Below are 14,946 nucleotides of genomic sequence, written 5' to 3'. Positions count from 1 at the left end.
ATTATTCGTTAGAGATTTTAGAGGGTTATACTTTCTACATTAGTCAAATTTTGTATGACATGAGAAGAAAGCACATATTATGAGTAGAGTAAATAAAGCCTTAAGTCTTCTAGATCCTACTGGGAATTAATAAACAGCTTGATTTTTTTGCATGTTCCCCTAAATTGTGGACTATTTAAAACATCTTTTGGTGGATAGCTTTCTAAATGCATTACAAGTTCCTTGCTTTTTCATGCAGGATATGCCAATGGTTCATTATTAGCTATTACTAATATAATAATATATTATTACGCTGTATCATAATACAGTGGTTCTGTTGGGCCCTATACTGGGTTATACTGGGACATAGGATCATCTGTACCAATGGAGAATAGGTCTTGACCACCTTGATCTTTTGGGTTCTTTTGACTCTTTTTTGAAAGTTTCTCTTTCTTTCCTGTCACGTACTGATACCAAGCTACTTGCTCAAATTCTTGATTCTTATTTGATGCTTCTAAATTGCTATGGGCCTGGAAACAATCTGACCAAGAAATAGAGAGAGTTTTATGGGAGACAAGAAGGAGTTCCTCTGGAAAGATAAGAACTTTATCTTTATGCTATTTCTTTTGGTTGGTCAGAGGCTGGTTTTTATTTTCTTCTTGTTTCTTATGATGTTAATAAATAGGTAACATTTTTGGGGTAGCTGTGTTCTTAATCACTGAATTTATTCCTCTACAAAATGCGATATTCCTATGGCTTAATTTGACTTTTTATTTTATGGAGTTCTTAGAACTCTATTTTGTAACTGTTAGGTAGATCTTCAGCTACTTTTTAAATAGACTACCAAACAGCTTGCCTTGATTTACTGGATTGATACCTTTAAACCACAATAAGGCAAGGTTATGCTAGATAGTCTGTTGTTATTTAGTTGTTAAATTGTGCCCAACTCTTTATGACCCCATGGACCATAGCCCACAAGGCTTATCTGTCCATGGGATTTCCCAGGCAAGAATGGGGAACATGGAGTGTTCCAAACATGGAGTGGGTTGCCATGTCCTTCTCCAGGGGATCTTTCCAACCCAGGGATTGAACCCATGTCTCCTGTATGGCAAGTGGATTCTTTCAACGCTGAGCCATCAGGGAAGCCCAGATATTCTGTTACAATTGGTCAATTTTGAAACGAAGAGTCTTTCCCCTTATACACTGATTTGGCAAAAACAAGGCTCACATGAAGTGCGTATAGTGATCTCTGTATTTCTATACCTTGCCAATTTGGTAAGAATGTGAGCAAAGTGAAACTTCTGACTAAATCCCAGAGATCATAAATCAGATAAGAAAAGTAACATGACTTACTGCTTTCTAGGCTGATATCTTCCCAAATATCTAGGGAGATGGGATAATACTCAACTGAGCTCAGATGATGGAATGTGGGGTCAGTGGTCAAGAATGGCTTTATTGGGATCTTATTAAATAGACATGAAGAGAAAATATTGCTGTCGCTGGAGATTTCCAGACAAAAAATATAGAGAGTATAAAAATTTGGATTAAAAAAAGACTAGAAACTTTTATCAAGTACTCCAGAGAGTCAGAAGGTATTTTCACCCTGGAGCTTACTGCTTTCATAATCGGATAGGGGAGCTACATATTTTATGTTTCCTTTAAACTAATGCCATTTGATGACTTTACAGGGGATTAATCATCAGGTGTTGATGAGAGGACTGCCTCTTCACCTGCTTTTCAGACCTTTTAGAGCTCAGCATCCTTTTATATCCAACTATTACTCGCCAGGTGGCTCAGTAAGAATCCGCCTGCAGTGCAGGAGATGCGTGTTTGATCCTTGGGCTGGGAAGATCCCCTGGAGGAGGAAATAGCAACCCACTCCAGTATTCTTGCCTGGAAAATCCCATGGACAGAGGAGCCTGGTGGGCTAGAGTCCATGGAGTTGCAAAGTGTCAGACACTGCTGAGCAACTGGACACACACACTTGCCTTTGGTCATTCTTAGCAAAGAATGAGGTCTCATTCTCTAGAGCTGGGCCGTGCCACAGAGTAGCCACTTGTCACCTACATTTATTAAACAAAGTTGAAAACGCAGCTCTCAGTTGCATAATCACACATCACGTGTTCACTAAGCACACACAGCCAGTGGCTATGGTAATGGACATCACAGACACAAAACATTACCACCTACTGACGGCTCTATGGCACAGTGCTGCTCTGGAGTCTTGGCTCAGGGGACTGCCACCCTGGTGCCCTGGCAGTTTCATCTCCAGCATGACAACTTCATTGAGTCAAAGCCTTAACTAGCCCGACCCTAGGACTTCTTCTACACTGTATCCTACAACTCTGAACCTCTACGTTAGCCCTCCTTTGCAACAGGGTCCTGAGAGAGCTCTAGGACTTTTTGTCAACATTATTTCTCAAGGTTCCCTCCATTTGTACATTGGAAACTGAGTTATTTCCATAGCTGGATATGTCATCTAACCAACCAGTGTTCTTGCTGACCCTTTGTTAACGATTGAATATGTTTAGTATGCTATGGAAAAGATGTTTAAATCAGATTGGGAGCTGGAAGAAATGAGTTGTGAAGTTTTAGGGCTCTATGATTCTACTTATTTCAACAAAACATAGAGGGTTGATTGATGTTCTCCCCTATAAACTCTCAAGAAATATATTCAATTAGATAATTTGATTAGGTATCTATCAATCTATTGTTTTGGTTGAGGGTGGGGATGATGAGGTAGTTAGGGATGAAGGGAATATTTAGGTCAAAAGAAAACATCAGTGGAACTTGAAACCTAAGGCCTGCAAAGTAGGATGGTTAACCTCAGATGAATTCTAATGTCAGGATTACCCAGAGTTTTAATAAAGAAAAGCTACTTTTACTTCCTCAAGCCTGCCTATTATTTTGATTCAGTCTGAGGATACTGGCAGTTAGGTTAGTCAGGATACTGCTGAACATTTGACCTCACTCTCCATTAGGAATTTTGGACCACTGTGGAGAAAGAGGGGTGAGTGAGAAAGAAGTCTGACAGCCATTGACTTAGAGATTTAACAGGCACTACTTTACTGGGAGAGAATTCCCAGTCAACTTTGGTCCACTTGTTGGGAAGCCGTGCTGTTGGGTATTTATGGCCCTAAGTGTACTCCACTGAAACCCTCCACCACCAACCTACTTGTTATGAAAATCGTAGATCTCCTGGATGTTGCCAAAGATGATATGCTCCTTATTAAGGATCCCAGGGGGGATCTCCTCCACACCACTGGTCATTTCCCACAGGTAGGTCTGTAAGACAGCAACAGTTCCATCATTGGCAAGCATTGCCATGTGAAATACATGCAAAATAGGCCTTAAAAACTTGTGGGGTAAGGGTCAGACTAGGGATGCATGTAGAGCTTAAAAAGTGAGATGGTAAATAAGCAGAATGAAAAGAAAGAAAACCTGAATGTTCTATTATCTTGATCTGCTGTTAAGGAAATTCATCCCAGCAACAGCACAAACTCCATACTTTTATTTATTAAACATGCTTTGAGTTTGACTGTGCATCAGCGGGGAGATGTAGCTTTTCAGACTTAAGTTCATTGACTATGTCATGTATTTTATTTTGAATTCATTTTCCTTACATGCTTTCTTTTGCTGGGTCTAGTTCCAATCTCAGAAAAGTTTGTTTTCCAAAGCACTTTTAATTCTCATGCAATTATTACTGACTTGGGGAAAGAAGTCTTCTGGCTGGTTTTTCATTCTTCAAGCTCTGGGATAAGACAGAGTACTGAGCTCCTCTCCAGTACCAGATGTGGCAAGGAAATCATTTTCTAACACAGCTGAGAACTGATGACCACAAGACTTACCTCTAAGCACTCATGTAAGTCCCTCACATAAGCCTTCTCTGTCTGGAGCAATTCTGCCATAATGAATCTAGAAGGAAACAAACAGGCTTTTAGTTGGTTAGAGAGAGAACACATCCCTTCTTTCAAACTTCACTGCCCCCACCCCAAGCATTTATCACATTCTTGAATGTCCTTTATTTCTACTTGATTAACATAAATCTCTTCCTCTGAGCCCCTCTCACTCTGAGCATTTGCGTTGTGTCCCTTCAGTACGCTTGTGCTCAGCAAGTTCCATACTTACTCCCCTCCTTTCTGCCCCAGGTCTACCATGTTGTGATTCTGTGCTGATATTTGTGTGCTCTCAGTTGCACGTGTGTGTGTGGGCACAAGCCTGCAGCACCGCTCACACTCACTCTCACCAACTAGACACCAACTCAGCTTCCTACATTTCTCTTAGTGTAGCTCCCAGAATGCTGATTCCTGCTCAGTAGAATTGCTGACTTACACCAAAATGGTTCACAGTTCCACAGGTTAAACCAGGTTTAAAAGTCAGAAAGGGTAGCAAACTGTTTTCTGTAATGAACCAGAGAGTAACCACTTGTGGGTCACTCAGTCTCTGTCACAAGCACTCAGCTCTGTTGTTGGATGTGAAAGAAGCCACAGACATACGTTAAAAAGAAATAAGTCTGGCTGTGTTCCAATAAAATTATTTATGAACAGAAAATAATTTCATCTAATTTTTATGTAACAAAATATTCTTGTTTTGATAGTTGTCATCATTTAAAAATGTAGAAAATAATTTTTAGTTTATTGCCTATTTAAAACGGGTGGTGGGCCAGGGGTGGCCTGTAGGCCATAGTATGCTGACCTCTGGCCTCCAAAGGGACTATTTTACATTGCAAACTACTGTGCCTGAGGCTGAGTGGGTGATCCCAACCACAGGACAAGCTAACAATGTTAAGTGACTGCTCTTCACTCTCCCGAAAAGAGAAGCCTATGCCACACATTTGCAAGGGCAGGGCTCCTTTCTCCCCGACTCCTAAATAACACAGTGCCCCTGGGCAGACATTAAACTTAAAGACGTGGGGCTTCACTGTGGTGTACCCACGTCTTTCACAAATTTGTATTATAAATGGTCCTTCCTAGCTGGCATGTGATGTGCAATAATATCTAATTTAGCACAAAGTCTATTTTTATACATTTATTTTAGATTTTCTACGTCACTGTTTTCATGGTACTTTATAATAAAAATTCCTATTTATAACGTGTCACATCAGATAAAAATTTAGAGATAGATTATCCACAGAGTGTTCCCTATTGGGAATTTCACAAGAAATGTCAAAATAAGAGGCATCTTCTCCTGGACCTTTATCTTCATGGTATTTTTGTTTTTTTAAAGCAATACACTGTTCTAGTAGTGGCCTTTCCATTAAAGTATAAAAATTCCCTTTTGGAGGAGTTAATAAGCCACACTCTTACTATTCTTGCTCTATTGGTAGATGGAAAGTCCGTGAGCTTTGAAGTCAGACAAACAGGAACTGAATCATGACTGCTGTTTCCTAGAGGCAGCTCTTGCTTCTCCAAGCCCCAGACTACTCAGCTGTAACACAGCTGATCACAGAGGGCCGCTGCAAGGATTAAACAAGCTCACGTGAGCACAGTTCCCAGAACACTGTCAGTGCTTGGTGAAAAAGCAAAGAAGGAAGATCAGAAGGAACGTAACCCCACGTGCTTTGAAAAGCTGTCTTTGATTTTACTGCCTTGGATTCTGGCAAGCTTCTATCTTCTCCTTTTTTCTCCTTCTACTTCCTGCAGTTTTTCCTGTTTTTCTTCATAATATAGCTCCACTACCTTCTACCCCATTTTCTTTTACTTTCCATTCACCTTTACCATCCTCTGGCGATTTGGAGACCCAGAGAGAGCCAGCAGGAAGATCTGTCCTCACACTCTCTCCTCATTTTCCTCCCTGTTATGGGTTGAATTGTGTCTCCCCTAAAATGCATATGTTGTGTCCCAACTCCCGGTACCTTAGGATGTGGCACTTATTTAGAAATAGAGTCATTGCAGATGCAGTTAGTTAAGATGAGGTCATACTGGCATAGGCTGGGCCCCCATTCCAAAATGATTAGTATCCCTAAAAGGGGGGGAAATCTGGACACAGGCCTGTGTTCAGGGAGGATGCCAAGTGCACATGAAGACAGCCATCAATGTGGCAGGAGAATGGCCTGGAGCAGAGGCTTCCCTCTCAGCCCGCAGAAGGAACCAACCCAGACAACACTGTACTTTCAGACTTCTCGCCTTCAGAACTGTGAGATGATACATTCCTATTGTTAAAAGCATCTACTTCATCATACTTTGTTACAGCAGCCCAAACAAACTACTACACTCCCAGATGAAACACAAGCTCTGACTTCACAGACCACCTTGAATTTCTTCAGCTCTAAGGGACCTGTGGTCCTAGTTTATTTTGATAAAATCAACTACAGAAGACTTCTTAATCTTAGCACACACTTTTTTCCAGCATTACCTGAAAGGACTCTGTCAAAATGCTCTTCATAAAGTGTGTGCATATCTCTGGCTGTATGTAACTGTGTAACACTGATGTAAAGGAAGCAGAGTGGCAAGACTTGGTTTGTAAAGTTGACTTGGTTCATTGTTTCTTCTCTCCAATGCCCTACAGTTCTTGGTTAGTGTGAAATGTGGGTGGAAGCATCCCGTCTGTCCATCCCAACCTCTGTAGGTGGTCATGAGGACACATCCGCTAGTCTAAAGTGATGGGTGGCAGTGAAAACCAAGCACGGCTATGAGGAACCTGCCAGTCAAGCGGAAACTGCCCCCAACCCCTGCCCACATGCACACATAAACATACTCTTTTTTCCTGGCTGATTTCCGCTTCTCTTCATTGACCTCGTGGTTGGCATCCCGGAGCTTGACCTCACGATCTGAAAGGCTTGCTGGGATGATGTCCAGCTCCAGGTCCTTGTTATCCTACACACACACAGATCACAGAGGTCACCTTGGAGATGTTCTGGGAAAGCACCTCAACAGTTAGGGGAGGCAGGGGACAGGAAAAACAGAGAAAGATGTAATGGAGAAGGATAAGAAGATGGGGAATCCCAGCAACTGCCACCCACAAGCACTCTTCTTCATAATTCTTCAAAAACGTTTTCATAATGTTTTTTCAAATAAGAAAATATAAAATGTCCAAGTCAAATGTTCAGGACTAATATCTACAACAAAGGGAAAGAATGACCACACTTGATAACTAGTGTCCTATTTCTCCAAGGACTTTGGCTCTGTTTGGATCTACACACACACACTGGTCCAAGGTTGACTATTAACCATTAAAACAGATGTGAAACAGAAATGCATAAATACAGAAGAAAACTTCCATTTGTCAAGGGAAAGTAAAAAAAGTAAATATTTTTATTTAAACAAACAACTTCTCTGGAAATAGAAAGCTAAATGATAGAACAATTACTGAATTTTCTGATTGCCCATTCCTGCTTACTTCAACCACTGTCTGGTATTTATATAGGATGAAAACCTCTAGGGAAAAAAGCTCATAGGTTAAAGCCTGGGGGAGATGTTAATTCCCCCAACTTTAGTGGTTTGACCACTTTATTCTGTTTCAGAGTATGAGCTTATTTAAAGATTTAAGAACTAGAAATCCTAGGATTAAATTGCTACCCTGTATTTAGCTCTTAATTCATAGGTTACTGACCCCTATTATAAAGAAGAGATTAAAAAGTCAGTCTTCTTTGCTTCCTGGCAAAGAGTGTCTCTTTTCAGTTGAAATGTCAAATAGACTTTATACATACTGCATCCCTTATTCTTAAAAGAGCATTATTATACATACTGAGGACTCTAATCATTTGCTGGTCAACATAATTGGGTGGAAGACAGTACTGATGAAGCCAAGATAAGGAGTTTAATCCTCAAAGTCAACAGTTAACTCTACACGTAGAAAAACTCTGTTCTGTAGCCATAGGCCCCACCCCTGACCAGCCAATTTTACAATATACACAGCACCAGTTGTGGGGAGTTGGAAGTTCCAGAAAGATCCAGCCCATCCAGGAGAAAAACCACACAAGGCAAGTGCTCTAGGCGCCAACAGCTCAGAAAGATTCCTCTGCAATCCCAGCTTCCTTCCACAGTGAGGAGCAGCAGTCCTGAGGGAGAGGGAAAGGAAGACGCCCCACCTGGGAACCCCCACACCTACCTCCGTGTTGACTCCTAGGGCCTTCTCCAGGGAGTACCGGTATTTTCCCATCCTCAGTGAGAAGTCTCTGTAATGCTTGTCCACTGTGGTCACCCATTTCCTGATCTCTGTGGCATGAATGTGACCTTTTTCCACAAAGCTATCAGCCAGCTGAATCAGAAGCTTCACCTTCTCCTTTGTTTGCTGCCCCAAAAGATGGTCATAAGTTACTAGCTGACCTTCACTCTCATAACCCATCACCCCATCCGTCTTTCCTTCTTCACAGCAGCCATAGAGACCTCAGAGCCAGACTGCTGGGATTTGTACCCCAGTGCTGTCACTTATAGGCTGGAAGTCCTGGGTAAGCTACTGAAACCCTCTGTGCCTCAGTCCCTTCATCTGCAAAATAGGGGTCATAACAGTGTTTACATCATAACATTGCTGTGAGCATTACATGAGTTGACAATGCAGGATGGGTCTGAATACAATGCTCAAAATAAGAGCTCAGTAAGCAATATATGTTAGCCAGTATGATTACTGATGTAAGAATCTCTTATGTTAATATAGTACTTTATTGGTTTACAGAGTATGCTAATATCACATCAGAGGCTTGTTTGAGTCTTAAAGCATCCCTAGAAGGCTGGTGGAGGGAGGCGGTGTAGGTCTTATTGAGTCACATATGAAAAAAGCTGAGGCTTTGAGAGGCTTAGGGCTTGTCCAAGTTCATACAACCTGTAAGTGGTTGAGTGTATTTGCCTCTTGTCTATAGTTTCTAGTTCTCTCCCTTCATTGCACTGGCTTGAAGAAGGCTTTCTAAACCTCAAGTGTGTTGGTACAGCCAGAATCTGAAGAAATCTAACTAGCAGGTTTAAGAGTAAACTCTGTCTCTTTCACCACCAGGATCTTATCTTTAGTTTTCTTTAGAGAGAGGAGTGAACAAAGCTAGTTTCCATCACAGGGCTAAGTGAGGTGGAGCCATGGCATATATTGGGTTAATTTCATTCCTAACAAAAGTGTGTTCAACACCTACTCTGACCACACCAATGTGCAGAGGGGTGTGGAAACTGACTTGGGGGGTAGACAAGAGAAGAAAAAGAGATACTCATTTCCTACCAACAGTCTTTATTCCTAGAGGGACAAGACTTTCACCCAGAGCAGTTAAACAACTCAGGGCATTGTATAACTGAATGCCAAAGTGTAAAGCATGTATAGTTAACACTGCAGTGATTTTAAAAAAGGAAAAAAAATAAAGGTGGGCTGGCCGAGGCAGGACAGGTCTCATGGGGGAGGTGGGGTCTATGTGCATTAAGATATAGAAATGGAATGGCTGTCCAAACAAGCAAACGCTTGCTCATCTTTTATCCTAAGTTTGGGTTTTGAAACTCTAAAGTCTATTAGGAAAGTCTGATAGATTTGAAGAGAAAAGAAGAGTATTTAAATACTATTCTGAAAAATAACCTTTTTCTTTCAAACAGGGGGAAAGTAAGTCCAAAATTTGGACCATGCTGCAATCCAGATAACTGAGGGAAGCAGGCAGAAAATCACTGGAGCAACAGTGGAACAGACAGAAGAGCCTTTCATTCCTTATGCCACCACCATCACCCTGGCCTCTCCAGGCTCATCTACAGCCCCTCCTCCCATGAGAGACTGATCCTTTCAAGAAATGCCCGAGGTCTGCTGGGAAAGGCAAGAAGAGAACTTGGCCACCACACAGCCAGGGCTTCCGCTCTCCAGCAACTCAGTGAACACGTCTGAGCCTCTCCTATCTCAGTGCAGTGGGCTGGTCCCTGGGGCTGGGAGACAAGCGGCCAGAAGAGCTTTAGTGTGAAGGAGATAAGGTGGGTATGAGGACAGGAGAAACACCTCTCTAACCATGAAAAGGCAAACAGCAGCAGCACTGAGAATCAGTCAATAAAAGATACCTGGTATTCCAAGAACTTTTAAAAAACTTTATTTATTTGGCTGCACTGGGTCTTAGTTGTAGCATGTGGGATCTAGTTCCCTGACCAGGGACCAGACCGTGCACTGGGAGCACAGAGTCTTAGCCACCGGACCACCAGGGAAGTTCCCCAAGGACATACATGTCATTGCACTTGGGGTTTTCCCCCTGGAAAACAATTTTTCTTAGTTTTTTTTTTTTTTAACTTTAAACATTAATTTTGTAGCTATAATCAAGAAACCTATCTTTATATAAAAGTCTTGGAAATATATATCTATTCTCTGCTATTGGTACGGAGACTTGCGTATGAGATGGGGGTTTATAGCCTATTGGTAGCAACAGTCCTACCAGAGCAGCTATAGCAGAGGAAATTATATCCTGAAACATCAAAACTGATTTCAGCGTCAATAAGGAGAATGGCATGCGAGCAAGAGCATTCCAGGTACATGTGGAACCCGGGGAAGCAAACAGACAGTGAAATGAGCAGCACAGAAAGGCCTTCCTCACGTGGCCTCACCTGCCTGTGTGACCACAGCTCTCTGTGGCTCCTAAACTCCAGCCATGTTGAGCTCCGCCTGCCCCTCCTGCAATCAGTGGCTCTTCTTCACCTCTGGCTTTATCTAAATGTCCCTCCTCCCCTCCCAACAAGCTGAGGGGGGATTGCCCTTCCCAGTCTTCACACAGTACCACACACATGCTGCTACTTCAGTGTGTATCATCCTGAGTTATTTATGTGTCTCCTTCATTAGACCATATGTTTCTAAGAGATAAATGTGATATCTTACTCATTTGTATCAGCAATGTTTAGTAGGTATAACATAATGTTGGGAAAATGGATGAGTGGGCAAATATTATGCTGAAAGGTGAGCAGAGCTAGGCCAGCAAGAGTTGAAGGCTTACATGGGAAGAATTGTTGTTCAATCAGTCGTGTCCAGCTCTTTGTGACTCCATGGACTGCAGCACCTCAGGCTTCCCTGTCCTTCACCATCTACTGGAGCTTGCTCAAACTCATGTCCACTGAGTCAGTGATGCCACTCAATCATCTTGTCCTCTATCATCCCCTTCTCCTCCTACCCTCAATCTTTCCCAGCATCAGGGTCTTTTCTAATGAGCTGGCTCTTCACATTAGGTGGCCAAAGTATAGGAGCTTCAGCTTCAGCATCAGTCCTTCCAATGAACATTCAGGATTGATTTCCTTTAGGGTTGACTGGTTTGATCTTCTTGCAGTCTAAGGGACTCTCAAGAGTCTCCTCCAACAACACAGTTCAAAAGCATCAATTCTTCAGTGCTCAGACTTCTTTATGGTCCAACTCTCACACCCACACATGACTACTGGAAAAACCATAGCTTTGATTATATGGACCTTTGTTGGTAAAGTAACGTCTCTGCTTTTTCATATGTTGTCTAGGTTTGTCATAGCTTTTCTCCCAAAGAGCAAGCGTCTTTTAATTTCACAGCTGCAGTCACAGTCTACAGTGATTTTGGAGGCCAAGAAAATAGTCTTTCACTGTTTCCATCATTTCCCCATCTATTTGCCATGAAGTGATGGGACCAGATGCCACGATCTTTGTTTTTTGAATGTTGCATTTTAAGCAAGCTTTTTCATTGTCTCTTTGACCTTCATCAAGAGGCTCTTTAGTTCCTCTTCACTTTCTGCCATAAGGGGGTGGTGTCATCTGCTTATCTGAGGTTATTGATATTTCTCCCAGCAATCTTGATTCCAGTTTGTGATTCATCCAGACCAGCATTTTGCATGATGTACTCTACATATAAATTAAATAAGCAGGGTGACAATGTACAGCCTTGATGTACTCTTTTCCCAACTTGGAACCAGTTCATTGTTCCATATGAGGTTCTAACTGCTGCTTCTTAACCTGCATACAGGTTTCTCAGAAGGCATGTAAGGTGGTCTGGTATTCCCATCTCTTTAAGAATTTTCCACAGTTTACTGTGATCCATTCAGTCAAAGGCTTTAGCATAGTCAATGAAGCAGAAACAGATGTTTTTCTGGAATTCTCTTGCTTTTTCTATGATCCAACGGATGTTGGCAATTTGATCTCTGGTTCCTCTGCCTTTTCTAAATCCAGTTTGTACGTACGTCTGGAAGTTCTTGGTTCATGTACTGTTGAAGCCGAGCTTGGTTGATTTTGAGCATGATCTTGCTAGCGTGTGAAATGAGTGCCATTGTGTGGTAGTTTGAACATTCTTTGGCATTACGTTCTTTGGGAATGGAATGAAAACTGATGAACAGATTTGAGTCATGAAACGGACCCAATCCCTCCTGAGAGCAGTCTGAACTGATTTCTAGTAGGTGACTGTGGTGGCACCATGTGACCTGCTGCATGTCTGGCCACTGCTGATGAGATCAGATGTAAAACCTGTCCCATGAGGGCAGCCCATCAGTATTCAGCCAGTGACTTCCAAGGTGTCCTGGTCTAGGAGCTCTTACTGAACAGGGACAGGGGCAACATGCTGGGTGGATTTTCTGGGAACGTGGACCATAGAGACAGGGTTCTGGGTAGCTTTTTGCAGAGCAGAAGTGAAAGCAGAGAGCAGACAGAAGGAGAGAAGGGAAGTGAGTCACAGTGATGGTGGTGTTAGCCTGTGATGAGCTGACCAGGCAACACAGCTGCTGGGACTGTCCTTGGTCTCAGGTGACATCCCAGTTTTCATCTCCAGAGGTAAGACTACGCTATATGTCTTGTTCTTCCCATGGGGTTGAGTCACTCAGCTTTTCCTGGGCTCCTGGGAAGTCTAGCTACATAGCTTCTGTCTTTATTTCCATATCCTGCCATACAATAATCTTTTCCTCTTTGTAACTTAAGCCAGTTTGAAACTCAAACCTTACCACCAAGAAGAGTAACTTATATAGACTGACAAAGTGGGGGTCAGATTGTAGAGGTGCTTGCATGTTAGGTTCAGAAGTAAAGACATGATCCTGTGGACAAAGGGAGACTTTGGGGAATATAATTTACTTGGGATTGGAAATTTGGGACTGACATCTCACTTATCTTGGGCTTCTTATGCCCCCTATTATATGTTTTGCTCTTTCATTTTGAATTCTAATTGTTATTGCTGGAAAAAACAGAAGTTAAATAAGAGTTCAGTGGTTCTATTTTTCTTTTTTCTTTCTTTCTTTCTCTTCCTTCCTTTGATCAGTTAATATTATACCATCTTCCCTAAGCACAGTGCCTTACTCTGAATATAGTTTGTTAAAAACCCCTTTGGTGTCTTTAGCACATTTGACAAGTCTTTAAAATTTAGCCTTCTTGATATATTCTTATCAACTCATTATAAACTTCCAATTGGCCTTTCATTGCTAATCTGCCTTGTACTTATTGCTACATTCTTTGTAGGTATGGAATTATCGAGTTCCCTGTATAGGAAAACAGTTTCTTGAGGTATATCTTCATATTCATTGCATGGGAGAGAGATTGTCATTAAACATGAAAAACTAAACTTTTCACAATTCATATGGAAACACAAAAGATCCCGAATAGCCAAAGCAGTCTAGAGAAAGAAGAATGGAGTGGAGGAATCAACCTTCCTGACTTCACGTTATACTACAAAGCTACAGTCATCAAGACAGTATGGTACTGGCACAAAAACAGAAATGTAGACCAATGGAACAAGATAGAAAGCCCAGAGATAAACCCTTGCACCAATGGGTACCTTATTTTTGACAAAGGAGGCAAGAATATACCATGGGGTAAAGACAGCTTCTTCAATAAATGGTGCTGGGAAAACTGGACAGCTACATGTAAAAGAATGAAATTAGACACCATACACAAAGATAAACTCAAAATGGATAAAGACCTAAATGTAAGACCAGAAACTATAAAACTCTTAGAGGAAAACATAGGCAGAACACTCGATGACATAAATTAAAGCAAGATCCTCTATGACCCACCTCCTAGATTAATGAAAATAAAAACTAAAGTAAATAAGTGGAACCTGATTAAACTTAAAAACTTTTGCACAGCAAAGGAAACTAGAAGCAAGGTGAAAAGACAACTCTCAGAATGGGAGAAAATAATAGCAAATGAAGCAACTGACAAAGGATTAATTTCCAAAATATATAAGCAGCTCAAACAACTCAATACCAGAAAAACAAACAACCCAATCAAAAAGTGGGAAAAAGACCTAAACAGACATTTATCCAAAGGAGACATACAGATGGCTAACAAACACATGAAAAGATGCTCAATATCGCTCATTATTAGAGAAATGTAAATCAAAAACTACAATGAGATATCACCTTACACCTGTCAGAATGGCCCTCATCAAAAAGCTTATAAACAATAAATGCTGGAGAGGGTGTGGAGAAAAGGGAACACTCTTGCACTGTTGTTAGGAATGTAAATTGATACAGCCACCATGGAAGACGGTATGGAGATTCCTTAAAAAACTAGGAATAAAACCACCATATGACCCAGCAATTCCACTCCTAGGCATATACCCTGAGGAAACCAAAATTGAAAGAGACACATGTATCCCACTGTTCATTGCAGCACTATTTACAATAGTTAGAACATGGAAGCAAGCAACCTAGATGTCCATCGACAGATGAATGGATAAAGACGTTGGGGTATATACGTATGTATGTATGTGTGTGTGTGTGTGTGTGCATATATATATATATATATATATATATATATATAGAATATTACTCAGCCATAAAAAGCATTTGAGTCAGTTCTGATGAGGTGGATGAACCTAGAACCTATTATACAGAGTGAAGTGAGTCAGAAAGAGAAAGATAAATACCATATTCTAACACATATATATGGAATCTAGAAAAATGGTACTGAATAATTGATTTACAGGGCAACAATGGAGAAACAGACATAGAGAATAGACTTAGGACATGTGGAGAGGGGAGGAGAGGGTGAGATGTATGGAAAGAGTAACATGGAAACTTACATTACCATATGAAAAATAGATATCAAACGGGAATTTGCTGTATGTCTCAGGAAACTCAAACGGGGCTCTGTATCAAC

General features: G+C 41.3%; 1 protein-coding gene across 31 annotated transcripts in view; it reads right to left on the bottom strand.

The window, feature by feature from the left end:
* The window catches only part of KALRN (kalirin RhoGEF kinase), a 689,644-nt gene that overhangs the window by 240,475 nt on the left and 434,223 nt on the right, over window positions 1–14,946 (bottom strand). For all 31 annotated transcript variants that reach the window (XM_019956772.2, XM_019956779.2, XM_070800327.1 and 28 more), the window contains 4 exons: window positions 8,029–8,211; window positions 6,676–6,794; window positions 3,828–3,894; window positions 3,155–3,264 (listed from right to left, as the gene is read on the bottom strand). In XM_019956772.2, coding sequence (XP_019812331.1) covers window positions 3,155–3,264; window positions 3,828–3,894; window positions 6,676–6,794; window positions 8,029–8,211 — 479 coding nt within the window. The remainder of the gene's footprint in view (window positions 1–3,154; window positions 3,265–3,827; window positions 3,895–6,675; window positions 6,795–8,028; window positions 8,212–14,946) is intronic.

The sequence above is a fragment of the Bos indicus genome, chromosome 1, assembly GCF_029378745.1.
Source record: "Bos indicus isolate NIAB-ARS_2022 breed Sahiwal x Tharparkar chromosome 1, NIAB-ARS_B.indTharparkar_mat_pri_1.0, whole genome shotgun sequence".
NCBI lineage: Eukaryota > Metazoa > Chordata > Mammalia > Artiodactyla > Bovidae > Bos > Bos indicus.
Note: the sequence above shows the minus strand (reverse complement) of the source record. Positions and strands in the feature narration are given on the sequence as shown.